Source organism: Equus asinus, chromosome 4 (assembly GCF_041296235.1).
Source record: "Equus asinus isolate D_3611 breed Donkey chromosome 4, EquAss-T2T_v2, whole genome shotgun sequence".
NCBI classification, from domain to species: domain Eukaryota; kingdom Metazoa; phylum Chordata; class Mammalia; order Perissodactyla; family Equidae; genus Equus; species Equus asinus.
Window position 1 is genome coordinate 19,013,288 of NC_091793.1, and position 27,582 is coordinate 19,040,869.

The 27,582-nt window shown below is 42.6% G+C and overlaps 1 protein-coding gene across 1 annotated transcript in view; it reads left to right on the forward strand.

Moving 5' to 3' along the window:
* ARFGAP3 (ARF GTPase activating protein 3) overlaps window positions 1-27,582 on the forward strand; it is a 55,598-nt gene that overhangs the window by 18,080 nt on the left and 9,936 nt on the right. The window contains exons 6-13 of the mRNA XM_014864397.3: window positions 549-636; window positions 4,097-4,156; window positions 5,770-5,816; window positions 6,443-6,585; window positions 13,636-13,764; window positions 14,212-14,334; window positions 19,427-19,558; window positions 26,181-26,304. Coding sequence (XP_014719883.1) covers window positions 549-636; window positions 4,097-4,156; window positions 5,770-5,816; window positions 6,443-6,585; window positions 13,636-13,764; window positions 14,212-14,334; window positions 19,427-19,558; window positions 26,181-26,304 — 846 coding nt within the window. The remainder of the gene's footprint in view (window positions 1-548; window positions 637-4,096; window positions 4,157-5,769; window positions 5,817-6,442; window positions 6,586-13,635; window positions 13,765-14,211; window positions 14,335-19,426; window positions 19,559-26,180; window positions 26,305-27,582) is intronic.

Genomic DNA, 27,582 nt, shown 5'->3' on the forward strand with positions numbered 1-27,582 from the left:
GAGGGGCATTCTACAACATACCTGACCAGTGCCCTTCCAAAGTTTCAAGGTCATGAAAAACGAGGAAAAATGGAGAAACTGACACAAACCAGAGGGGACTAAGGAGACACGACAGATGCAGGGGGGGATCCTGGAGCAGAAAAGAGACCTTGGTGGGAAACCTGGCGAGATCCAAATAAAGTCTGGAGTTTAGCTAATAATGGTGTAGCAATGATGATTCTTAGTTGTAAAAATGTACCATGGGTGTTACAGCGTGAGAGGAAACTGAGGGAAGAGTATATGGGAGCTCTGTACTTGCTTTGCAACTTTTATGTAAATCTGAAATTATTGCAAAATAGAAATTTTACTTAAAAAATGGAGGAAAAATAAAGAATTTGAGCTTTGAAACAGAAACTTAAGAATAGACATGTTTTAATATTATCCTTCTTCCCACTAATCCGGGTACTCAGAAAGTGACTATTTAAATGATTAGGGTTTTCCCTGCTTTGCTTGTTTTTCTGTGACTTTTCTTGCTTTCTCTGCTAATGACTTTTCTCACTTTGCTTCAGGTGAGTGGCCCAGGGTGGGCGTCAGCACAACCAGAACCATCCTCTTTAGCACCAAGGAATGTGGAAACCACTCCAGCAAATCATCAAGGTAGCCTTTAGAACGGTCATACAATGCTAGCCTATGGTTCCATGGCATGCTGTGAAACTGTTAGAAAATAAGACCCTTGTATTTAATAGGGAAGGATGTCTGTGATAGGTTATAAGGTGGGGAACAAGATAACTGAACGTGGACTGTGATCTCATTTTTGTAAAAAAATAGGAACAAAAAATATACACGCGCAGAAATTCTGGAAGGCACACACCAAATTGTTAACTGGAGAATGAAATTACTGAGGATTTTCATTTTCATCTTGATACAGTTTTGAAGTGATTGAACTTTTACAGTGATTGTATGTCACCTTTATAATCAGAACACAAGATTTCAATTTAAAAAACTGTTCTATAAAGAATTAATGCCTGGGGCCAGCCCGGTGGTGCAGCGGTTAAGTTTGCACATTCTGCTTCTCAGCGGCCCAGGGTTCGCGGGTTCGGATCCCAGGTGTGGACATGGCACCACTTGGCAAGCCATGCTGTGGTAGGCATCCCACATATAAAGTAGAGAAAGATGGGCATGGATGGTAGCTCAGGGCCAGTCTTCTTCAGCAAAAAGAGGGGGATTGGCAGTAGTTAGCTCAGGGCTAATCTTCCTCAAAAAAAAAAAAAGAATTGATACCTAATGATTCCCAGTTGATGACTTTATTGTGGGATTATATATATTGTGAATATATGAATTGCTTACATTTTAAAAGTCACTTATGTGAAATGAATAACATGGGTCAAGATGTCAACTCTTTCTGTTTTAAAATTGAGCATCTTCTGTTAGCCAGAATGTTAGTGTAAAGTGACACAAAAACGTAACCCTTGACAACTCAGCGGGGAGCTCCTGGAGTCCATGCGGAAAGTGCTGGCTTGCAGAACTGAGCCTAGCGCTGCTTTAAAAGGAACTTAGCACAGAAGTCTACACGGTCACTGACCTTACGACGGGGTGGCAGTATTGAGAAACTTTCTGGGAAGGACTTTGCTGGATGGTTGGAGATTAAACAGTGTTTATCAAGAAAAGAGTCTTAAAAGAGATGGGCATTGAGCCGTCGGTGAGAGTGGAGTCGTGGAGCGTGTTGTAAAGGAAAGTTCCCTCTCTGGTGTTGAGTTACGGTGTCTGGCCAGCGAGCGCTCCCAGTCACAACCACACGCTGTGTGCTGTCCTGGCACACGCACCTCCGCTCTGGGAGTTATCATGCCCACTGTGTGCCCACTGTGTGTCCCTTCCACCAGGTTGTGAGCTCCTCCGGGGAGAGATTCTTTTTTTGAGGTGAAGAATTTACCTGAGCCGTGCATCAGTTTGTCATTATCCGTAAGGAGAGAAGAGAAAAAGTGAGGCCGACACTCTCCTGACTAACAGAGTGAGAAGGGGGGTTCGTACCTTCTGAAAGTACAGGTGATAACTTGAATCTTGTTGTTACGACAACTCGTTAGCATACAAGGCCTTTGGGGAGCGAAGGTTACCGGCCCCAGGAGATCCGAGTACCCGTGAAGGCCAGGTGTCTCAGTTTGTTTTACTAAGGGAAAACTAAGACAACTAAACGCGGAGCAAGCTTTTGTTCTTGGAAACATGTTTAAATCTACATTCTTAGCTGAGAGTTGCTCCTAAAAGTTGTATTGTTTAGCGTTCCGCCTCCTCTTCCACCTGCCACGGCACTTTCCCCCTTCTTCTCCGTCCAGAATTTTTCTCACTCAGCCGTTAGTTAGGGAGACTTGTCATCCCAAGGCTTAACCCAGTATTTCATTCGTCAGCACTGAGTGACAACGTGCAGTCTCGAATAAACTTAAAGGTTACACAATGAGGAGGAGAGAAAAAAAGAATTTTAACAAATAGAATATTGGGCCTAAAATACTCTGCCGATGTGTCCTTATTCACTGCTGTTTCTCCAGTGCCCAGAGGAGCTCCTGGCCAGTAGGGAATCAGTAAACACGTGGTCAGTTCTTTTTTTTTTTTTTAAGATTTTATTTTTTCCTTTTTCTCCCCAAAGCCCCCCAGTACGTAGTTGTATATTCTTGGTTGTGGGTCCTTCTAGTTGTGGCATGTGGGACGCTGCCTCAGCGTGGCTTGATGAGCAGTGCCGTGTCCGCACCCAGGATTCGAACCAACGAAACACTGGGCTGCCTGCCGCGGAGCGCGCGAACTTAACCACTCGGCCACGGGGCTAACCCCCGTGGTCAGTTCTTTTTCTACAGAATGTCATTTTTCTCACTCATCCTGCTTTGCCTATTTAAATGCCTTAACTAGGGTTTGCCTTTTAAATATTTATAAAAATAAACAGAGTTTGCCCTAAGCCACTGTTGGGCCTGCCATTTTTTACATAACAGCTGTGTTGAGATATAATTCACACACCATAAAATTCACCCTTTTGAAGTGTACAATTCCTTGGTGTTTGGTATATTCACAAGGTTGTGCCACCATCGCCACTATCTAATTCCAGAACATTTTCAGCAGCCCAAAAAGAAACCCCATACCCATTAGCAGGCGCTCGCCATTCTCCCCTGCCCCTGCCCCCAGCCGTGAGCAACCACTAGTCTGCTTCCTGTCTAAGGATTTGCCTGTTCTGGACATTTCGTACGTATGCAATCATACAATAAGTGGTCTTTTGTGAGCTGCTTCTTGTGCTTAGCATAATTTTTTCAAGATTCATCCATGTTGGAGCATGTGTCAGTATTTCATTTAATTTTTATGGCCAAATAATATTCCATTGCATGGATATATAGCATTTTGTTTATCCATTTTTTTTTAAGATTTTTTGTTTTTTTCTTTTTTCTCCCCAAAGCCCCCCAGTACATAGTTGTACATTCTTCGTTGTGGGTCCTTCTAGTTGTGGCATGTGGGATGTTGCCTCAGCGTGGCTGGATGAGTGGTGCCATGTCCGTGCTTAGGATTCGAACCAATGAAACCCTGGGCCGCCTGCAGCGGAGTGCGCGAACTTAACCACTCGGCCCCGGGGCCAGCCCCTCTATTTTTAAAGTGATAAATAAAATAATAGAATATTTTTTTAATGAAGACTTAACAGAATTCCTAACCAGCATCATTTTTTAGGTAAACTAGAAAATATGGCAGATTTCCTGGCAGCTGAAAATTTAGGTTTCTATCGTTAATATAATTGGTGTTAGAATTTCCGATATTAAAATATATTGGGTGGGCAGTGCACATATGTACTAGGTATCCCAAAACGGTTTGCTTTAAAACACTGGATCATAGGTAGAATTTTAAGTGATAATTACTAGGGAGACCAGTAACATTTTTATTCTATAAAGCGACTGGATAAAAGAGACACTTCTATTTTAATGGACTTTTAAATGAAAATTCTTATAATGATAGAATATGGAGCTAAAAAGAAAGAGGATCATTGGCACAATTGGAGAAGATAATGTAGTTCTGAGCAAGTGGAATGTATTACATATTCAAAAGCACACTTGATGAGTATATTTTCTGCATTAATATCAATATTTTTAACTTTCAGGTGGACAAGAACAAGGACCAAGTGTGGATGGTCTTAATGCACCGACCAAGGCTGCTTTAGGTAACATGCATGAGACTCTGTATTCTGATTTAGAGAGTAAGATTCTTTAGGAAAAACATGGGTCCTGCCTTTACATTCTGCCTAGAATTTATGGAGTAATTTGGCATCATGATTATTAATCTATTAATGAGATTTTATCAAGCAAAGGATGTTGTTCTGTTTTGGCTAGCTTGTTGACATGAAATGCAGCAGCCTGCGTCCCCGCCTGAGGTTGCCGTGGCGCTTTGATTGGCCAGTTTGAGTTGGGCTGGTTGACGTTCGCAGCATCAGCAGAAATCAGAGCAGCCACGTCCCTTGTGTTTACTCAGGAGGTCTTAACATTTTATTCTCTTTCTGATTTTATACCAGGGGACCTTAATCTTTAATTTTAATCATGGAATTATAATCTGAAATTAGTGCATATCACACTGCCTTAATTGGAAAGTAACTGCTTTGGTAAAAACTAAACTATTAGAAATGTTCTAGATGTTTTCAGCATGTGTTAATAGACTCGTGGGAGGTTAGGAGCAGATTATGTGACTACAATACAAATCTAAAAGAACGTGGTGGAAAGAAAAATTTCCGTGGATCTTTTCTTCACATGAGACGTAATGGCGGTGTTCTCTCATTAGAGCTAAAGATTTTAATCTTTTGTTGTTTGTGGTTTTATGCTGTCTTTTCCTGTTAAAGCACATTCTCATCTTTGTAAGACAAAAAGTAAGATTTTATTCTTCCTGGGTATCTTAAACATAATTTAAGGACAGAATATATAATCTCTGATTAAAATTTGCCCAGAAAATGATTTTTAAGGAACTTTATCTAAAAGTATCATATATTTTTGTGCAATTTAGAAAGTACTGCTCCTAAAATAATAGAATACTAATAAGTTGGGGGGTGAACATGATGTAATCTACACAGAATTGGAAATATATTATGATGTACATCTGAAAGCTATAGAATGTTATAATCCAATTTTACTGTAATAAAAAAATAAGTCGGGGTGGAAAAGCACATCACTGTCTGCTTTAGTTGTCTACAGAATGCCTGGCTAACTGTATATTTTAAAATAATTCTGAGGGCCAGCCCCAGTGGCCTAGTGGTTTTACCTAGTGGCATGCTCTGCTTTGGTAACCCAGGTTTGGTCCCCAGGCATGGACCTACACCACTCGTCTGTCAGTGGCCATGCTGTGGTGGCGGCTCACATACAATAAAAAAAGAGGAAGATTGGCAGCAGATGTTAGCTCAGGGCAAATCTTCCTCAGCCAAAAAAAATTATAATTTTGAAAGTTTTTGAGTAGTAGAGGTTAATAGGAGAGTTTGTTCTAATAAACGTAAGAAATGCTCCTGAAGAAATTGATGAATGGGGCGAGCTCAGGCTCCTTACTTCTCTTCAGTGTGGTGTCCAAAAAATATCTTTTCCCCGAGTTTGGATATGATGTGGAAATACTGAGGACTCCGTTTTGAGGAAACTCTGTTAATGTAAAGTACTCTCCTACACTTGAGTCTGCTGGGTGACAAACTAATGTGGAAAATGTTATCGTCTCTTAAATAATAATATGTAGTATCTTAGAATTTTTTAAAGAAAAATTATGTATTTCTATTGGTCTGACTTTCTACTCTTTATTTTTTGACAGAGGTTTCCTCTATCATAAAAAAGAAACCCAGTCAAGCTAAAAAAGGGGTGAGTATTCTGTATAAAATATCCGTAGTTCAGCTCCGCAATAGCTGCTGCACTCGAGGAAGCCGCTCTCGTGGTGTTATGTTTGTTTGTTTTGAGCCATATCATAATAAATGTGGCTTTGATCAAGGGTGTGTGTTTTGATCAATGAGGTGAATGTTATACTTAGTGAGGATTTTCTAGAATCGGTGTTTAACATTCTTCTGTCAATGACAAAGTTCTTAAGACAATCAGCAGAGGCTCCCCGAGTTTCTGTCGTGGTTGCGTTCCTTTAAGCAAGGCCGTCTCTCGAGGTTTGGAGGGTTGTCGTCTGCGGAGCTTTCAGATGCCGTGACTCCTTTGAGAGGCTCCGCTCAGGAGGCGGTGCCAGGGCTCGAGTCCTGACTTCGTCACTTACTGGCCGTGTGATCTTGGCCAAGTCCCTCAACTCGTGTGAGCTTCAGGTCCTCCTCTATAAATTGGGAATAAATTATTGTTACGCCAACTTCAGAGTTGTGAGGACTGAGTCAGGGAACAAATGTAAAGTGCTTGTCACAGTGCCCAGCAGGTGATCAAGCTCAGTACGTGTTACGATTGTCGCAGGAGTCTTCAAACAGTTTGGGTAGAATGTAATCTTATTTATCTTCTAGCTTGGGGCCAAAAAGGGAAGCTTGGGAGCCCAGAAACTGTCAAATACGTGCTTTAATGAAATTGAAAAACAAGCCCAAGCTGTGGATAAAATGAAGGAAACGGAAGACGTTCTGGCCAGGGCGGCGCCTAACGAAGAATCAATGTAAGTTTAATCTAGTTGTAGTGATACGTTTTTAGTCAATAAAGCTGTTAATTAATCAACTCTGAGATTTGCTTTCCAAATGCCCTTTATTTTTACATGTGTGTGAGGAGGGTAATGCAAAATTTAGTTTTATGAAAACTAATAACGTATTGACGTGTAGATTGAAAGAGAGACTACTGGCAAGGGGAGAGCAGCAACAATTTCTGGTTGAAGTTGTGAGGGCAGGATTGGGATGGTGTCAATGAGAAGAGAAAGACAGAAATGTGTCAGGAGGTATTTTCGCATGAAAGATGCTCAGCATCGTTAGTCATTAGGGAAATGCATATCAAAACCACAAGGAGGTACCACTTCACTCAAGAAGACAGACAATGACAAGTGTTGACAAGAATGCAGAGAAATTGGAACCCTCATATATTACTGGTGGCAATGTAAAAAGTTAAACATAGTGTTACCACATGACCCAGCAATTCCATCCCTCAGTGTATACTCAGAGAAATGAAAACACACATCCACACAAAAGCTTGTGCAGGAGTGTCCATAGCAGCATTAATTCCTGTAGCCAAAGAGGAGAAACAGCAACCCAAATGCTCATAAACTGATGAGTAGATCAACAAAAGGTGGTATAGCCATACAATGGACTATTACTCAGCCGTAAAAAGGAATATGGTACTGATACTGCTACGACATAGATAAATCTTGCAAAGTTTGTGCTAAGAAAGAAGGGGGTCACAAAAGACCACATATTGTATGATTCCGTATACGTATGTGAAATTTCCAAAATAACCAAATCCATAGAGACAGAAAGCAGACTAGTGGTTGCCAGGGGCTAAGGGAGGAGCAGGAGGGAAGGGGGAGTGACGCTAATGGGTATGGGGTTTCTTTTTGGGGTTATGAAAGTGTTCTGGAATTATATAGTGGTGATGATGGCGTGATCTGTGAATATACTAAACACCGTGGAATTGTACACTTTAAAAGGGTGAATTTTATGGTATGTGAATTATATCCCAATGATGAAAAAGTATTTGTAATCTGAAGCCCCATTGGACTTAGCGACTAAATTCTAAATATATGATGGAAGGCTATAGGCATGGTGGTATCCCCAAAGGTTTTGAGCCTGGATCCTGAAGGGGTCTCAGAGTCAGATTGGCACAGAAGAGAGGGAGAGGGAGAAAAAGAAAGTGAAGAAGAAGGAATTAAGACGCCTGTACTGGGCGACCTGCCTGGATTGGAGAAGCTGAGTGATAACGTGGAGCGCCTTGCCGTCAGGCTGGTAGTTTTACAGTTTATCCGAGAGGCAGAAAGAGCTCCTTAAGGAGTGCTGTGGGGAAGGGCGTATTTCGGAAGGTGAGTTTGGTAGTGACAGCCAGGACAGGGAGCATGGGGAAGAAACTGGGAGCCAGGGGGCTGTCAAGAGACTGGTTTTAAGCAGACATTTGAGGCTCTTGAGAGGTTTTCCTTTGTGTGGGAAACAAAGGAAATATGGCCCCTGGAGAGTGCTTGTGATTGCGTGTCAGAGGTCATAAGGAGAGAAGCAAGGGAGGGCACGTGACACCGAAAGGAAAGCCACCTGGATCCCCGGTTTTTATGTGTGTTTATTTTGTTTATATGGGTTTTTCTCTTATTTTCATGTCTATTTTATCCGCTTTAGCCTGAGTTACTACGACGGTGTGATGAAGAAAATACTACTGCTTGTTTTCTGAGGTGGTTTTGAGGATTAACGTAGTGAATGCTCCTTCGGGTGCCTCACTCGGTGCCTGGGGCGTAGAGCGCGCTTCATCAATGTGACTTCTTGCTGTTCACACTAACCGTGTGCTGTGCAGACGTGGTCTGGGAAGTGCCCACCGTTCCAAATTCTCTCTCCTTGTCATTTAGCTCACAGAACATAGGGGGCAGCACTACACTGTATTTAGGTTAAATATGGTTTGAAATACTTGATGTAAAATTTATTTTGTTTTCACACATTTCACTTTAATTTCTCTGACTAAGCCCTGGGAAAGGCGGAAGGTTAAATCTGAGTGTTCAGATGGCTCTTCTCGGTGGGCTCAGGTGGGCTCTGTCCAGACTGCTCGTGTGTGAGATTTTCTGAGAGAGCGGGTCAAGTCCAGTGTCTGGTCAGCACAGAGGACGTGGACTGCAGAAAGCACCAGCTCCCTTCCTGCAGGGCCTGTGGACGGAGGGAGCGTCTAGATGCCAGAAGGAGCACCAGCCTGTGTCTTTCGTCAGGACTGCTTAATACAGCGCAGAAGCGAATCTGCAGGTCATGGAGCATTTCTGAATTTGATTGGGGAGCCCAGTCTGACAGCTTTCTTGGCCTTGTTCAGAACAGCTGCACCACTGTGCCTTCATCACTGTCCTGCCTCTCAGACCCATCACAGCTCAGTTCCACCAAATGCCTGCTGGGCTGCTCAGCTATGAGAAAGTGCACCTTTTATCCTTAAGATGTGACAGCGTTATTCTTCTCCAAGTTAATTTTTTTAATGGCTGTTGTGGGAGATCAGAATTGACCACCCCAAAATGTGTCTCTTTGTCTCTTTGCTTTGCCTTATTTTTAAGGACAAAAGACTCTGGAAGAAACTTTGACCTTCCCCCTAACTGCCTAAAAGAGATTTAAAATAAAGGCCGTTCCCAGGACAGGCCATCAGCACAGATAACTCTGGGTATCCCATAGGCTGGGAGGGTCCTTGCTAAGCCCACTCTTATCATAGTTCTGTTTACCAAACATTTGCTTCTCCATTTCCATGTGACTTGCCTTCCTCCCCTTTGAAGCCCCCAAACCAACCCCCCAACATCCTCCTTTGTCTTTAGCTGAAGATGGTATTTAAGATGAGAGCTTCTGCTCTTTTGGCAAGCTGCTCAGTTTTCCTGAGTCTCTCCCATGTCTACATGTTATAAAGCTTTGTGTGATTTTCTCCTGGTATTCTGTCTCGTGTGAATGCCATTCAGAGCCCAGCCAGAAGGACCCAGAGGGTAGAGGAAATGTCTTCCTCCCCTCCACTGTAAATAGAGTTATTTCAGTTCAGTGAACTGTCCGGAGCAGTGTTGTTTCTTGTGTGGTCAGACTGTGAAACTAAACTGTCCGTGCAGTAGCCCCATCCTCGCCTTCTGGCAGTTTCTGGGCCGGTCCTCAGGGGTGTCTCTGGGCACAGTTGGGAGGAGGAGGAGGCAGGGCTGCGGCCGGAGCTGCTCCCCTGCCTGGCCTGTCTTGCGGGCTGTCCCTTGAGCTGCTGCTGGGACGGGCCCCGCCTTTCTGAGCAGGAGTCCTGGCTCTGGATTCCCTCAGTGCTGCCAGAGCGTGTTGCAGAAAGCCTGGATGTCAAAGTGCATGCTTTTAACGAGCGACAGACCCACGTCAGATGTCCTCAGAGGGAAAACTTTCCCATCTCATAGCTTTCTAGTAGAACTTGTTCATTCCCACGCCTTCATCTTCTCCAGAAGACTGTTGCTACAGTTATATCTATTTGTGATTTTAAACAGATCTGTTGTTTTCTTATTTCTTTATTTTCTGAGTAATAAAATGGGTCTGCGTGTTGCCTAGGCATTATTCCTTCTCTGTAGGAATAATAGTAAAGAAACCAAACTGTCAGAAACAAAACAAAAAAATCCTGTTGACTCGTTAAAGAAGGAAACAGCAAAAACAAGATTATTGTTTCCTAGTAAGAGATTCTGTTGTCATTCCCTGTTACTACACAGCAATATATTTATATTATTATGGAATTTATATAGTGTCTTTCTTGTGAGGGATTCATGACATTTTACACAATTTTATAAAATAGATGGTAGCTGACGCATCCTGAAAAGGGAGGTATATCACTTTTCAGGGCTCTGCCATTTTGTTGCTATCTTAGTAATATAACAAATGCTCTTGTTAGTGCGAATATAGGCATAGGTTTTTATGAAAAATTAAGTATTTATAGCATTTTTAGAAATCTGAGTGTAAGGGACAGTATTCTAGATGTCTTTTACCCTGTTGGTGCACTATTGGTAACAGGTGTTTGATAAATAGATGATTGGTGTCTGACTGGTGGCGCAGGAGAAACCGTTGCCCGAGGAATGACTGCTCCATTGTAAATGCTCCCAGAAGCCGGATTACATAGAGAGACACTACGGGAAATTTTCTCATAAACCAAGGAATCGTTTTGCAATTAAGTAACCCCTTCTGAATTTGTCTAGTCATGTGCTGCCTAATGACATTTCGGTCAGCGACGGACCATGTATCCGATGGTGGTCCCATAAGATTAGTACCGTAGAGCCTAGGTGTGCAGGAGGCTGTGCCGTCTACGTTTGTGTTAGCGCACTCTGGGATGCTTGCACAACAACGAAATCATCTCACGACGCATTTCTCAGAACATGTCCCCATCACCAAGCAACGTGTGACTGTATTTATAAAGTCAAATTTATGTGTATATATATATTTTAAATTATTTTATTAAGGTCATAATAGTTTAGAACATTGTGAAACTTCAGTTGTGCACTATTATTTGTCAGTGCCCCTTTACCCCTTTTGTCCACCCCTTCAACACCCCTCCCCTCTGGTAACCACTGATCTGTTCTCTTTGTCCATGTGTTTATCTTCCAGATATGAGTGAAATCATATGGTGTTTGTCTTTCTCTGGCCTATTTCACTTAACGTCCTACCCTCAAGGTTCATCCATGTTGTTGCAAATGGCACGCTTTTATCTTTTTTTATGGCTGAGTAGTATTCCATTGTCTATATACACCACATCTGCTTTATCCAGTTATCAGTTGATGGGCACTGGGGTTGCTTCCACGTCTTGGCTACTGTGAATAATGCTGCGATGAACATAGGGGTGTGTAAGTCTCTTAGAATTGTTGATTTCAGGTTCTTAGGATAGATACCCAGTAGTGGGACAGCTGGGTCATATGGTATTTCTATTATTAACTTTTTAAGGAATCTCCATACTGTTTTCCATAGTGGCTGCACTGCTTTGCATTCCCACCAGCAGTGTATGAGGGTCCCCTTTTCTCCACATCCTCTCCAGCATTGGTTATTTTTTGTCTTGGTGATTATAACCAAGGTGACATCTCTCATGTAGTTTTGATTTGCATTTCCCTAACGATTAGTGATGTTGAACGTCTTTTCATGTGCCTGTTGGCCATCTGTCTATCTTCTTTGGAAAAATGTCTGTTCATATCCTCTGCCCATTTTTTTTATTGCATTGTTTGTCTTTTTGTTTTTGAGTTGTGTGAGTTCTTTATATATTTTGGAGATTACCCCTTGTTGGATATATGATTTGCAGGTGTTTTCCCCCAGTTGGTGGGTTGTCTTTTCATTTTGTTCCTGATTTCCTTTGCCTTGCAGAAGTCTGTAGTCTGATGAAGTCCCACTTGTTTATTTTTTCTTTTGTTTCCCTTGGACATGGTATTTGAAAAGATCCTTCTAAGACTAATGTCAAAGAGTGTACTGTCTATATCTTCTTCTGGAGGTTTTATGGTTTCATATCGAACCTTCAAGTTTTTAATCCATGTTGAGTTAATTTTTGTGTATGGTATAAGAGAATGGTCTACTTTCATTCTTTTGCATGTGGCTATCCAATTTTCTCAACTCCATTTATTGAAGAGACTTTCCTTTCTCTATTGTATATTCTTGGCTCTTTTGTTGAAGATTAGCTGTCCATAGATGTGTGGTTTTGTTTCTGGGCTTTCAATTCTGTTGCATTGATCTGTGTGTGTTTTTGTACCAGTACCATGCTGTTTTGATTACTGTAGCTTTGTAGTATATTTTGAAGTCAGGGTTGTGGTGCCTCCAACTTTATTGTTTTTTCTCAGGATTGCTTTAGCTATTTGGGGTCTTTTTTTGCCCCATATGAATTTTACGATTCTTTGTTCTATTTATGTGAAGAATGTCATTGGGGTTCTGGTTGGGATTGCATTGAATCTGCAGATTGCTTTAAGTAGCATGGACATTTTAACTACGTATATTCTTGCAATCCATGTGCATGGAATCTCTTTCCATTTCTTTATGTCCTCATCGATTTCTTTCAATAATGTCTTATAGTTTTCATTATATACGTCTTTCACCTCCTTGGTTAAATTTATTCCTAGATTTTTTGTTGCAATTGTAAATGAGATTGTGTTCTTGAGTTCTCTTTCTGTTAGTTCATTATTAGAGTATAGAAATGCAACTGATTTTTGTAAGTTGTGTACTCTGCAACTTTGCTGTCGTTGTTGATGATTTCTAATAGTTTTCTAATGGATTCTTTAGGGTTTTCTATACATGGAATCGTGTCATCTGCAAACAGTGGGAGTCTCACTTCTTCCTTGCCAATTTGGATTCCTTTTTAATTTCTTTTTCTTATCTAATTGCTCTGGCCAAAACTCCCAGTACTGTGTCAGATAGGAGTGGCAAGAGTGGACACCCTTGTCTTGTTCCTGTTCTCAGAGGGATGGCTTTCAATTTTTCCCTGTTGAATGTGATGTTGGCTGTGGATTTGTCATATATGGCCTATATTATGTTGAGGTAATTTCCTTCTATACCCATTTTATTCAAAATTTTTTATCATAAATGGATGTTGGATCTTTTCAAATGCTTTCTCTGAATCTATTGAGATGATCATGGGATTTTATCCTCATTTTGTTAGTCAAACTTATATGTTTTTTAAATCTTAAACCAGAGCAAACCAATGAGACTAACCTTGTACTTTTGATATGTAGTGTGGAAGTATAATAAAATATTAGTCCAACTGAGAAATTCTGCTTTTTACCCTCCTATGTAGAAGTAATTTTGGTGTACATTGTTATTACATAATAGGTAGTGTAAATTATCATTATGTGATAATAGGTCATATAAACTAGAACAGTAATGTAAGTTCATCAGCAATCAAAAAGTGGCTGGAAACTCATTCAGATTTTCTTGAGCATCTACTCAAAAAAAGGCCTTTAGGCAAAAATGCCAGCTTTCCTTCACAATTGTTAATTATGGAAAGAAGCACGAAGCTAAAAGTATGAGTGACAGGTTTGATTCTGCTGAGTATTTTAACTTAAGAACACAGAATTCAAGCTAAATTAAGGAGCGTTTGGTTCTCCTGGCAGTGTTTCATCATTACGATTAGCCTATAAGGATCTTGAAATTCAAATGAAGAAAGACGAAAAGGTGAACGTGAGCGGCAAGAAAAAGGTGGACTCGGAGAGGCTCGGCATGGGCTTCGGGAGCGGCCGGAGGTATGTGAGACGCCGCGTCTGCAGTTCGGGATGTGAACCAGTTTGCTAATCGTGAATGGATTTTCCGTGTTAATTCAACTTTAGAAGTCTTTTCTCATTATTCTTTCCTTTCTTCAATTGTTTGCTTTACTCTACTATTCAGTATAGCATGAAAAATTCCGAATTTGATTCTTAGAAAAAAGGAAATAAGTGTGACTTGTCATTAAGTGGGTGCCATAAACATGACTGATATATGTGACTGTTTTGTGTAATTAGTTACAGTCCTCACTAAGGGGCAGTATTTTTCAATGATTATACCAAAAAAAATGTTTTTATTGCTCATGTGTTTAACCCCACTAATAAATTTATTTTTGTTGAGGGTATGGATTAAAAATTCATTCTTTCGTGAACACAAGTGTCTTCATGAACTAACGTAATTTTTTTCCATTTATTCTCTGTTTCCTCAAGTGGTATTTCACATTCAGTGACTTCAGATATGCAGACCATTGAACAGGAAACGCCAATCATAGCAAAACCAAGAACGAAGTATAACGATGACAATGATGATTCCTACTTTACTTCCAGCTCGAGGTAACTGTCAGAAATCAGCTGTAAAGTGTTGTGATGAAAAGCAGTGATTGGTATGCACTTACTAGTTTGTTTGCATTAGGAGCAAATAAAAATCAGTTTACTTCATTGTTTTTAAAAGCTTTGGCTGGAGTCAAGGGTGTCCTTTGGGAAAAAATTGGGGAAAACTTTCGTAAGTGGACAATGTTTGCTAATATTAAAATATTTAATAATGTAATCAGCAACCAAGAGTTAAAATTAGAGGTAGGAAATTTGTGTTTATCTAAAACGTGAAACTCGAGGAAGAGGCAAAATCCTGAAGGTATCGTGAGTTGTTTAGTCTTATTCCAGCAGTTGGAATATCTCACAGCTGTGCCTCCAGCAGATTCTTTTGTTCCAGAATACCAGCTTCTGGAGTCTCAGCTGGCAGGATATAACATTAAATAAATGCTATTTGTGTGCATGTGTTTGTTAATGAAAAACACTTGCACTCAGCGGGCTTCCAGAATGAAGCCTCGGCCGCTGTCCGTCAGCATGCACCGTCTGATTGGGACAAATTGCCTACCTCCGGGGGGAAGCTGACCATGGAGAGGGCATGGTTCAGGTTGAAGTGGCCTGCCAGAGCGGGGAGAACAACTCACTTTGTGAGGTTTTGAATCAACTCGCTTTGTGAGGTTCCTCCAAAAGCCTGACCAGCACAGGGAGAGGCCTGCTGAAAAGGCACCCAGCAAACCCGGGCTGTTCCTCGAGGTGGGCACCGGCCGAGAAGCGGAGGGGAAGCATGCAGGCCCAGGAGCCCCAAGGCCTGGACTGAAGCGTGCTGTGCCACTGAGTAGCTGTGTGACCTTGGCCAAGTTATTTAACCTCTCTGGGCTGCAGCTTCCTCATCTGTAAGTTAGGGATCCCTGCAGTATCTACCTCACAGGGTCGTGTGAAGGTTGAATGGTAATACAAACAGACTGTGTGAATAGTGCGTGACGATTACTAATGTTCTGTTCAGCTTATTATCATGTAGAAACTCAATTCAAGGACATGTGACTCCATCTAAATGATTAATTCTTATTTGGTAACTTCAGTTAACCCTGTCGAGGGCCACCTTCAAGTTTGGTGTTTGGGGAAATCGAATGTGTGCCTTCAGAGGAGGGCGGTGCTCACGAGGAAGCTCCCTCCCTCACGTCTCAAAGGGCGTTACTGTTGTCTGGCAATTACACGGGCTTTACGAGTTTCCATATATATAGCATATATATTTCATGTTTGTCGCAGACATAAATATGTGTTAACTATTAACTAGAATCTAATTGTGGAATTATATATTCTCCTATCAAAGTTCATAGGTAAGAAATTGTATACAGAAAACTGTCCTTAAAAAATTCTAGCATAGCTTCAAATTATTTCAAGCCCAGATATTTTACCCAAAAAAAGCTAGCAGTTTCGTGGCGTTCCCCGTTAGTGCTTTCAGAGACAGGGATGGTTTTCATCGGCCTCTGGTGAAGAGCCGGTGCAGCACACCAGCTTTCAGTTTACTTAGAGAGAACTCCGAAATCATGCCTTTTAAAAGCGCGTAAGTACATTTTTTACGGGATGAACTAACTTGGCTTGAGAGCGGCGTGCACGTCAGATCGCTCAGAGATGCGCCGTCGGGGAGGGGCTGAGTGAGCTCGGGCGGCGGTCCGCGTGCGCCTGCTCGGCTTCTCCACCCCAGCTTTCCGCTCGTTGCGCCGCTCGGTAGCATCTCCCTCAGATGAGAGCGTGGGAGAGTGGAGAAGAGAAATCTTAAGCTAAGTCAGTACTGCTGTTTGGTAGCAGAGTGGCAAAGAGAAACGCCACAGGTGAGGTCACCCACAGAACGGGCCCTGAGAAACTTCCGCGGCACCGCCTCCAGGTCCCCGCGAGGCCCCCGTGGCCCGATGGCCTCCTGCAGGCTCCTCCTCCTCCTCCGAAAGCTTAGAAGAGGTGGCCCTCCGGCCTTCGTCGCTGTGAGGCGATGATTTCTGGTTTGAAACCTGGGGGCAGGTGGTGCCTTGATGCAGACCACACGTCCTGGATTCCTGCCAGAGGCCTCGGGGCGCCGTTTATCCCCCCCTGCCGGTGGTCTGACGGGAGCATCAGGGCCTCTCCAGGTCCTCCTGGGCCCCAGCCACGAGGAGGAGGACAAGGGTGCTCTTAGTACTCTGGCAACTGAGGGGATGTAGACAGGGTGTCTCGGAAAGCAAGCCTCTTAGTTCCGTGAAGAGCTCTCGTGGCTTCCAAATGGTTCATTAGCCCATTAGAACTTGAATATTATGAATTATGAAAGAGTGCCGTTTCTATTAAGAGTAAGATCAGCCATATCTTTGGGTTTTTGTTTTATCGAGATCCATTTTTTCAGGATATAAACAATGTGATTATATATTGAGCACAAAATAATGGAACGAACAGTTTGCTCAGCCTTATAAAGTCAGCGTGGCCTTGAGTGGAACAGACAGTTGTCTCTGGCTGTAAATCACACGTGTGATGTCTGGGTGCTCTTATTAAAGGATTTTAAGGGGTGTTTTCAGGGTTGGATGAAGACAGAGTGAAAGGGCCCAAATAAGAGTGAAAAGCATTGAGAGCTGGAATCTAGAAATCAAAACATGAGTAAGTCTATCCAGATTCGGAGGTCAGGGCCGTCGGTTGTTTCTGCAGAAAGGCAAGTGCGCTGCGACCCCGAGCCGGTCCTTCCCCCCTCCTCCCACCCAGCTGCTGGCAGCCTGGCCGAGCATCTCCTGCCCCCCGGCAAGTTGCTGCGTGCCTGCTGCACTGGTGGGGGCTCAGGGAGCCTTGGGGGAGAAGGTCGGAAGACGAACAACCCCGCTGCCTCCCCGCCCTGGCACGTAGAATGCGCCGAACAGGCTCGTGCTGCTAGTAGGATCCTAGCAGAATCCTATCCTGGTTTTAGAATAGTCTGGTCATTTTTTTTTAAACCCAATGCCCCTGTGTTCCAGGAGAAGCCCTTTGGCTTATATAAGTGAGAATATGTCCTTAAATCCACAAAGTCCTAAGTGCTAGCACCTCAGCTCTGTGAAGAGCCTGAAAGTCCCGGACACCCCTTGCCCAGTGCTCGCCCCCCTCCGAGTGCCTCCCAGGGCCGTGCAGCCCCCTCTCACTCCTCCTCCTCCTCCTCAGGGCAACCGTTCAGGCCATGGGCAGCTCCGTGAGAAACGCTGCCTCCTCCGTTACGTCTCCTGGGTGTCTGAGCCGGATCAGCCAGCCTCGTGAGGTCAGGGACTGACCTGCCTCCTTGCCTGGCCTCACCCCACAGAGTGCCTGGCCCCTCATGGTGCTTATTAAGTGTCATGTCATTTAAATTCCTCCGTGAATAGGTCGTAGGTCTTTTGCTTGGGCCCTCACAAATAAGTGCCTGAAATACTTGAAGATAGCTTTCCAGGCCAACATGCGTCCCGCAGCTTTCAAACCTTCTTCCCTGATGTGACTGCAGGCCTTGTCGTCGTCCTGGTCTCTTCTCTCAACAGGGGCCAGTTGTCTCTGTTCCTCCAAGCAGAGCCTGTACCTCATCTGCTCAGCCACAGGGAGAGCGTGGTCAGTTTCTAGCTGAAATCCAGACACGCTCTGAACGCTGCGTGTTTTCCTTCCCGGGGACAGAAGTCCCGTGTAACGAGATTTGTTCTTAATGACCTCCTTGCCAGAGAAGGCAGAAGCCACATTTGGAAATTCGGCTTTTTCTCTGTTGTCCATGTGAAGGCACACCATCTGCTTCACACAGCAGGCTTATCCCTCCTCCCTTTGGTTTTCTGCCAGGAAAAGTATATTTGTTCTTAGCAGTTTTCCCCCCAAATCTCAGCTCCTCTGGGGCCCTGGTCTGTTTGTTCTTGCAGGTTCCTGCTGCCCTCTCATATTCATCTTTGACTGCAGGCCCCTCTACGCCAGGCTTTCCAACTTTGAACGACTCCCGTGACACTGGGCCTGGTGCTCACCGTGTTTGCTCTGTGCTTCCGGTCTTACTCTCTGCAGAAAGCCTGGGGGGCATTTTTGAAAGCCCTGCACTGTGTTCCATCATCCTTCCTTTCCTAAGACCTAAGCCATGGGATCTGCCTCTTTCTTCCGAACTTCTTGAACCCCACCTTTGACAGGAGCATCTGGCCAGGCTTTTTCCACCCTAAGCTGTCATGAATTCTGAGCTGGCACAGTCACCTCTTACTAATGCTCCGGCACATCCACTTCATCTATCAGTCTCTGTCCTGTTCCGGCAAAGCCTGCTGCTCTTGCTCAAAGGTTTTCCTCTCACCACCAGGACTGAGAGCTGCCGTTGAATTTTGCTCTCTGAGCAATGCCCTGCTCAGTGATGCTCGGCTAATGAAAGTATAAACCGACCCAGAAGGCCAGCATCTCCTCTGAGGTGCTTAGAGATCAAGTTCACTTCGAGCTCCAGACTGAAAGAGCATCTGCAGGGTGGTACAGTGGCCCGTGATCCAAGCTTCGGCTCTGACTCCAGGAGGAGGCTAGTCAGCATCGTTTCTGTTAAGTGGTGGGCACTGTTAGGAATGGTGCCTTATACCGTGGCTCACATGGCGGAGATTGCCAACAAGGAGCTCCTCAGATGGGGTTGGTTCTCCAGGCCCAGCAGCATTATTTGTGGCTACCTAACTAGGCAGAACTGGACCTGAAGAAAATGAAATATGTAACCTATAGTGGGTAGTACTCAAAGATGTCCCGTGCTGTCCAGACAAGCCAGGTTATGCTGCAGTGACAAACATCCCCCCAGATCTTAAGGGCTTAACATGACGATGGTTTATTTCTTATTCATAAAAGTCAGCTGAGGAGACAGGTGATTGTCCAGATTCCCTGTCCTCCGGGTGGCACCTTGATTGTCCAGTGGACTCACCTGCCTGAGGCTGCAGTGCTTGGGAAGCGCGACTTCCATGCGACAAGGGAAGAGAGGGCTGGGCGAGCGGAGCACGGGTACTTTAAAGGCCTTGGAAATGACTCTTCTCGTGCCTGCTCCTGTTGCATCGGCCAGATTGAGTCACGTGGCTGCCCCCAACTTCAGGGCAGCTGGGAAATGTAGTCGCCGTGTGCCCCGCGTGGGTGGATACCAGTAAGGTCCTCCAGAGTCACTGTTGTACTCTTTCTTATACAGGTACTTTGACGAGCCGATGGAGTTGAAGAGCAGTTCTTTTCCTAGCTGGGATGACAATTCAAGTTCCTATTGGAAAAAAGAGACCATCAAAGATGCGGACACAATTCTGAAAAGCACAGGCTATTCAGACAGGTATGAACAGCAAAACAGTGGGATTGTAAAGAGTGAATCCGTGCATCTGGGAAATTCTCTGAAGACTAGTAAATGATTTTGTTCTATTTCAAGTATACTCTTTGTATCCTGGTCTGTTTTCTGACCTTACCGTTCTCCCTTGCCCAGAAGGCCGTGTAAGTGGCGTCATGCAGTACCTGGCCTCCTTGACTTTTCACAGCACATTCGAGACTCACTCGTGCTGTTTTATTGATTACTCTTTATTGCTGTTTGTTTATCCATTCACCTGTTGAAGAACTGTCTCTTGTTTTTGGCGATTATGAATGGAGGACTGTATAATTTATTGTCCAAACCAGGGAACTGTGGAGCGTGCGAGGGGACAACAGGTGTGCCCTGGGATTGTCCTAGGTAGCTGGAACATGCGGTCGTTCTGCTCGTCCTGTTTGTATCCTGCGTGATGTGGAGCAGGGTCTTATGTGCACTACCAAGAATGTGCTCAGTATCTGCTAATTGACCCATGGAACTGAAGATGTAATAATAGGCCTATTTTGAGTAGGAAAATTCCTTCAAGTGTTGTATGGTTTGGATATTTATTCGTTTTTTTATTAGAATTTTCAGGCTTTTTAAAGTGGCCTGAAATCCTTTTATAAAACCGCTGCTGTAGGCTTTTTAAAAAGTAAAATGGCGCAAGTTTCCATTATAAATGAGAGACGCATTTGCCTAAACCTCAAATTAGTTTAACCTGTTTTGACCGCTTTGTTTTTGTTTTTGTTTTTGTGCTGAGAACACTTGAGCTCTGCTCTCTCAGCAATGTCAAGTGTCCAGTGCAGGATTGTTAATGACAGCCAGCCTGCTCTGCGTTAGCGCCCCAGGACTTAATCATCTTACAAGTGAGGGTTTGTACCCTCTGACCAAAATCTGCCCCTTTCCCCGACCCCCCAGCCCCTGGGAACCAACATTCTACTCTCTTTCTATGAGTTCAACTTTTTTTTTTAATTTTGGTTTCCGTATGTAAATGAGATCATACAGTATTTGCCTTTCTCTATCTGGCTTATTTCACTCAGCATAATGTCTTCCAGGTTCCTCCATGGCATCACAAATGGCAGGATATCCTTCTTTTTTATGCCTGAATAATATTCCATTGTGTTTACATACCACACTTTCTTTATCCTTTCATCCATTGAGAAACCCGTGGGTTGTTTCCATATCTCGGCTATTGTGAATAATGCTGCAACCAACATGGGAGTGTACATATCTCTTCAAGATACTGATTTTGTTTCCCTCAGATATGTACCTAGAAGTGGGATGACTCGATATATGGTATTCCTATTTTTAATTTTTTGAGGAACCTCCATACTGTTTTCCCCAGTGGCTGCACCAGTTTGCATTCCCACCAGCAGTGCACAGGGGCTCAGTCCTCACCAAAGGTTACCTCGTGTCGTTTTGAGAATAGTCGTCCTAACAGGTGTGAGGTGGTATCTCATTGTGATTTTGATTTGCCTTTCCCTGATGATTAGTGATGTTGAGCACTTTTTCATATACCTCTTGGCCATTTGTATGTCTTCTTTGGGAAAATGTCTATTTTGGTCTTTTTGCCCATTTTTAAATCAGATTATTTTTTTTTTTGCTGTTGAGTTGTAAGATTTCCTCACATATCTTGGGAATTGATGGCTTATCAGAATATGATTTGCAAATATTTTCCCCCGTTCTTTGAGTAGCCCCTTCACTCTGTTGATTATTTCCTTTGTTATACAGAAGCTTTTTAGTTTGATATAGTCCCACTTGTTTATTTTTGCTTTCGTTGCCTCTATTTTTGGTGTGATATCCAAAAATCATTGCCAAACCCAATGTCAAAAAGCTTTTTCCCTGTTTTCTTGTAGGAGTTTTATGGTTTCAGGTCTCACATTTAAGTCTTTAATCCATTTTAAGTCAATTGTTATAAGTGGTAGAAGATAAGGGTCCAGTGTTATTCTTTTGCATATTTTCCCAACACCATTTATTGAAGAGACTGTCTGTTCCCCATTGTGTTTCTGGCACCCTTGTCAAAGATTAGTTGACCATATATGCATAGGTTTATTTCTGAGCTCTCCTTTCTGTTTCCAGTGACCTGTGTGTCTGTTTTCAGGCCAGCACCATACTGTTTTGGTTACTATAGCTTTGTAATGCAGTTTGAAATCAGGAAGTGTGATAACTCCAGCTTTGTTCTTTTTGTTTTCTCAAGTTTGCTTTGGCTGTTGAGGGTCGTTTGTGGTGCCATGTGAATTTTAGGACTGTTTTTTCTATTTCTGTGAAAAATGCCATTGGAATTCTGATGGGGATTGCACTGAATCTGTAGATCGCTTCGGGTAGTAAGGACATTTTAATAATATTAATTCTCCCAATCTGTGAACACAAGATGGCTTTCCATTTATTTGTATCTTCTATTTCTTTCATCAGTGTCTTATAGTTTTCAGTGTACAAGTCTTGCACCTCCTTATTTAAATTCGTTCCTAAGTATTTTGTTGTTTTTGATGCTCTTGTAAATAGGACTGTTTTCTTAATTTCTCTTGCAGGTAGTTCATTGCTGGTGGACAGAAATGCAACTGATTTTTGTATGTCGATTTTGCATCCTGCAACTTTACTGAATTCATTTATTAGTTCTAACAGTTTTTTGGTGGAGTCTTGGGTTTTCTGTAGATAAATCATGTCATTTGCAAACAAAGGCAATTTTATGTCTTCCTTTGTGATCTGGATGCCTTTTCCTTCTCTTTCTTCCCTAATTACTTGGCTAGGACTCCCACTACTGTGTTGAATGGAAGTGGCAAGAATGGGCAGCACCCTTGTCTTATTCCTGATCTTAGAGGAAAAGCTCTGTTTCTCACCGCTGAGTACGATGTTAGCTGTGGGCTTGTCACATGTGGCCTTCGTTCTGTGGGCACATCCCTTCTACACCTACTTTGTGAGAGTTTTTATCATGAGAGGATGTTGAATTTTGTCAACTGCTTTTTCTGCATCTATTGAGATGATCAAATGATTCTTATCCTTCTTTCTGTTAATATGGTATATCATATTTATTGATTTGCATATGTTGAGACATCCTTGCATCCCAGGGATAAATCCTACTTGATCGTGCTTTATGATCCTTTTAGTGTACTATTGAATTCAGTTTGCTGGTATTTTGTTGAAGGTTTTTGCATGTATGTTCATCAGGGATATTGGCCTTTAATTTTCTTTTCTTGTGGTATCCTTGTCTGGCTTTGGTATCAGGATAATGCTGGCCTTGTAAATTGAGTTTGGAAGTGTTCCATCCTCTTCAGTTTTTGGGAAGAGTTTGAGAGTGATTGGTATTAATTCTTTAAATGTTTGGTGGAATTCATCAGTAAAGCCATCTGGTTCTGGGCTTTTCTTTGTTGGGAGATTTTTGGTTACTGCTTCAATCTCCTTACTTGTGTCTGTTCAGATTTTCTATTTCTTCATGATTCAGTCTTGATAGGTTGTATGTTTCTAGGAATTTATCCATTTCTTCTACGTTATCCAATTTGTCAGCGTATAATTGTTCATAGTAGTTTCTTGGATCCTTTGTATTTCTGTGCTATCAGCTGTAATGTATCCGTTTTCATTTCTGGTTTTAATTTGAGTCTTCTCTTTTCTTAATCTAGCTAAAAGCTTGTCAATTTTGTTTATCTTTTCAAAAAACTAGCTCTTAGTTTTGTCGATCTCTTCTATTATTTTTTTAGTCTCTAGTTCATTTATTTGTGCTCTGATCTTTATTATTTCCTTCCTCTGGTAACTTTGGGCTTGATTTGTTCTTTTTCTAGTTCCTTGAAGTGTAAAATTAGGTTGCATATTTGAGATACTTCTTTTTTCTTAATGTGGACATTTTTCTCTATTAAGTTCCCTCTTAGAACCACTTTTGCTGTATCCCAGAAGTTTTAATATGTTGTATTTCCATTTTCATTTGTTTCAAGATGTTTTTTGATTTCTCTTTTAATTTCTTCTTTGGCCCATTGATTGTTCAGGAATGTGTTAATTTCCACTTATTTGTGCATTTTCCAGTTTTCCTCCTGTTATTGATTTCTACTTTCATACCATATTGGTTAGAAAAGATACTTGATATGATTTCAGTCTTCTTAAGTTTGTTAAGACTTGTTTTGTAACCTAACGCTTGATTTATTTTGGAGAATGTTCCATGAGCACTTGAAGCTGTGTATTGTACTGCTGTTGGATGAAATGTTCCCTATATGTCTGTTGGCCTAAAGTATAGTTCAAGCCCAATTTTCCTTATTGATTTTTTTGTCTGGATGATCTCTCCATTGTTGAAAGTGGGGTGTTGAAGACCCCTGTTGTTACTGCAGTGCTATCTATTTCTCCCTTTAGATCTGTTAATATTTGCTTAATATATTTAGGTGCTCTGATGTTGGGTGCATTTATATTTACAACTGTTATATCCTCTTGACGAATTGACCCCTTTATCACCATATGACTTGTGTCTCTTCTTGTAGTTTTTTACTTAAAATCTGTTTTCTCTGATATAAATATGGCTATCCCTGCTCTCTTTTGGTTTCCGTTTTCATGGAATGTCTTTTTCCATCTCTTCATCTTCAGCATATGTGTGTCCTTAACGCTGACGTGAGTCTCTGGTAGGCAGCATATAGTTGCATCTTGTTTTTTATATCCAGTCAGCCACTCTGTGTCTTTTGATTGGAGAATTTAATCCCACTATCTCATGGCCTGCAAGCTTTCTGCTGAGAAATCCATTGATAGTCTTGTGGGGCTTCCATTGTGTGTGCTGAGTTTCTTTTCTATTTCTGCTTTCAGAATTCTCTCTTAGCCTTTGATATTTGAGTTTTATTATATGTCTTGGTGAAGACCTCTTTCAGGCTCAATCTGTTTGGGGACCTATGAACTTCATGTACCTGGATGTCCATATGTCTCTCCCCAGATTTGGGAAGTTTTTAGCCATTATTTTCTTAAATAAGCTTTGCTTCCTTCTCCCTCTCTTTTTTTTCCTGGAACTCCCATACTGTGTAAATTAATTTCTTGACGGTGTCCCATAATTCACATAGGCTTTCTTCACTCTTTTTCATTCTTTTTCCTTTTTTCTCCTTTGACTGGATACAGTCATGTGCTGCATAATGACATTTTAGTCAACAACAGACTGCATATATGACGGTGGTCCTATAAGATTAGAACCATATAGCCAGGGTTTGTAGTAGGCTATAATATCTAGGTTTGTGTAAATACATTCTATGATATTCACACAATGACAAAATTGCCTAACGATGTATTTCTCTGTTGTTAAGCCACACATGACTGTAATTTCAAATGTCTTGTCTTAGAGTTCACAGGTTCTTTCTTCTGCTTCTGGAGTCTGTTGTTGATGCTCTCTATTGCATTTTTCATTCCATTCTTTGTCTTCTTCAGCTCCAGAATTTCTCTTCAGTTCTTTTTTATTTCTGTCTCTCTGTTGAACTTCTCATTTTGTTTGTGTATTGTTTTCCTGGTTTTGTTGAGTTGTGTACTTGTGGTCTCATAGGTTGCTGAGCTTCCTTAAAACAATTATTTTGAATTCATTGTCAGGCAGTTATTTGGGGTCAGTTACAAGAAAATTATTGTGTCCCTTTGTGGTGTCATGTCTCATTGATTTTTCGTGTTCCTTGGAGTCTTGTGTTGCTGTCTTTGCATTTGTAGAAACAGCCACCTCCCCCAGTTTTTAGTGACTGGCTTTGGGAGAGAAATACCTTCAACAGTCAGCCCTGCTAGAGATTCCGAGGCTTTCTCAGACCTTTGCTGTGGATGCACCCACTCCATACTTTGTGTTCCCTTTTGGGGGTGAATTCTTAAGATGGTATGCCTTCTCTTGATCCCACAAAGCCAGGCCAGGTACTGAGAGCCTCCCCTTTGCTTTCCCTAGGATGGTGCCCTAAAATGCTCAAGTTTGTGTGCTTCCTGCCAATCCCACAGAGTTGGGCTAGCTTTCTGTGCATGCTCACTAGCTGTCTGCAAAAGCTGGCACTCACCATCCTTGGGGGCATGCACAGGGAGCCTGCTGTGAGGGGGGGTGTGAGTGAGGCACACAGAGCCTTGGAGGGTGCCTGTGGGCCAGTTGGAGGCTCCACAGGCAGAGTGTATCCCGCAGCTTTTGAGTGGGCCTCCTCCTGGAGTCCACGAAGTGGTTAGTAGGATTCCCATGCCTTTGATGAGTTCCGAGCCCTGGCTGCTATGCTTCCAGCCTCTCCAAGCCCCTAAGCCATGAAGATCATCCCCTCAGTATTTTGGGTGGCATGAAAAAAAAAGTGGGCCTCCTTGGCAATGTCCCACACAGCTGGGGAAACTGGGCACCCACTCGCCACCCTGTCACTTTCCCCCATGGAAGAAATCGTGGACTTGGTGGATCTCTCTTGGTACTGAGCTGTGCTGCCTTGGGGGAGGGTGAATGGGCAAAGTGAAACTGCTTCTCTTACCCTCTTCAGTGCATCCAGTCTTGGATTTTTTTCCTCCGGTGGTGTGCTGGAACCTCTCCGCTGAACTCCTGGACTCCTACAAAGACATTCCTGTCTGTGGGTGATTGTCAAAATCAGCGTTCTGTAGGGAGATGATGATAGAAACTCCTATTCCACCACCTTGCTGATGTCACCGCTATTTTGGCTGTTTTTAATTGTAGACCCACTGCTCGCCGCAAGCCAGACTATGAGCCAGCTGAAAATACAGATGAGGCCCAGAAGAAGTTTGGCAACATCAAAGCCATTTCATCAGATATGTACTTTGGAAGACAAGCCCAAGCTGATGTAAGTGTTCAGAGAGTTTCTTTGCGGCCCCATACAGCAGGAAGCAAGCAGCAGCCTGGGAGATGTGAGAGGAGGTGGTGGCTGCTGAGTGAGGTGGCCTCAGGCTGAGAGGACCCTGGCCCCATTGTGCTGCAGCCGAGACTCAACCCCGGTCCGTCTGACTAGTCACCCACCTCGCTGCCCCAGCCAAAGGAGCGATGGGAAATGGGACTGTATCTCGTATTTCTCTTACTCCTTTCCCAGTGTTTTGAGTAGCCATCCATTCGATATCTTTTTATTTGTTTTACTGAGGTCACGTTGATTTATAACACTGTATAAATTTCGGGTGTATGCCATACTTCAACTTCTGCATAGACTACCTCCTGTTCACCACCAAAAAGTCTAGGTGCCATCTGCCACCGCACATGTGTGCCCCTTCACCCCGCCTCCCCTCTGGCAATCAGCAATCTGTTCTCCATATCTGTATGTTTGTTTCTTTGTCTTCCACGCATGAGTGAAGTCATATGGTATTTGTCCTTCTCCATCTGACTTATTTCACTTAGCATAACACCCTCAAGGTCCATCCATGTTGTCACAAATGGCAAGATTTTGTCCCTTTTTTGGCTGAGTAGTATTCCATTGTGTATATATGTATATACCACATCTTCTTTATCATTCATTGATAGGCACTTAGGTTGCTTCTGAGTATTAGCTGTTGTGAATAATGCTGTAACGAACATAGAGGTGCATATATCTTTTCAAATTAGTGTTTTCGTGTTCTGTGGATAAATACCTAGAAGTAGAATAGCTGGGTCACATGGTTTGTCAATTTTCAGTTTTTGAGGACTTGTTTTCCATAGTGGCTGCACCAATCCCCACTCCCACCAGCAGTGCACAGAGGTTCCTTGCTCTCCATGTTCTCTGCGTCACTTGGTATTTCTTGTCTTTTTAATAACAGCCATCCTGATGGGTGTGAGGTGATATTTCATCGTAGTTTTGATTTGCATTTCCCTAATAATTGGGGATGTTGAACATCTTTTCGTGTGCTTGTTGGCCATCTGTATATCTTCTTTGGAAAAACGTCTGTTCAGATCCTCTGCCCATTTTTGATCACATTGTTTGTTTTTTTGTTGTTGAGTTGTATTCTGCAGAACAAAATGGAAAGACAAGCTACCAATTGGGAAAAAATATTTGCAAATCATATATCCAATAAGAGGTTAATATCCAAAATATATAAAGAACTCTACAACTCACCAACAAAAAACCGTTCAGTATCTTTAGAAAGAATTTCAGGCAGTG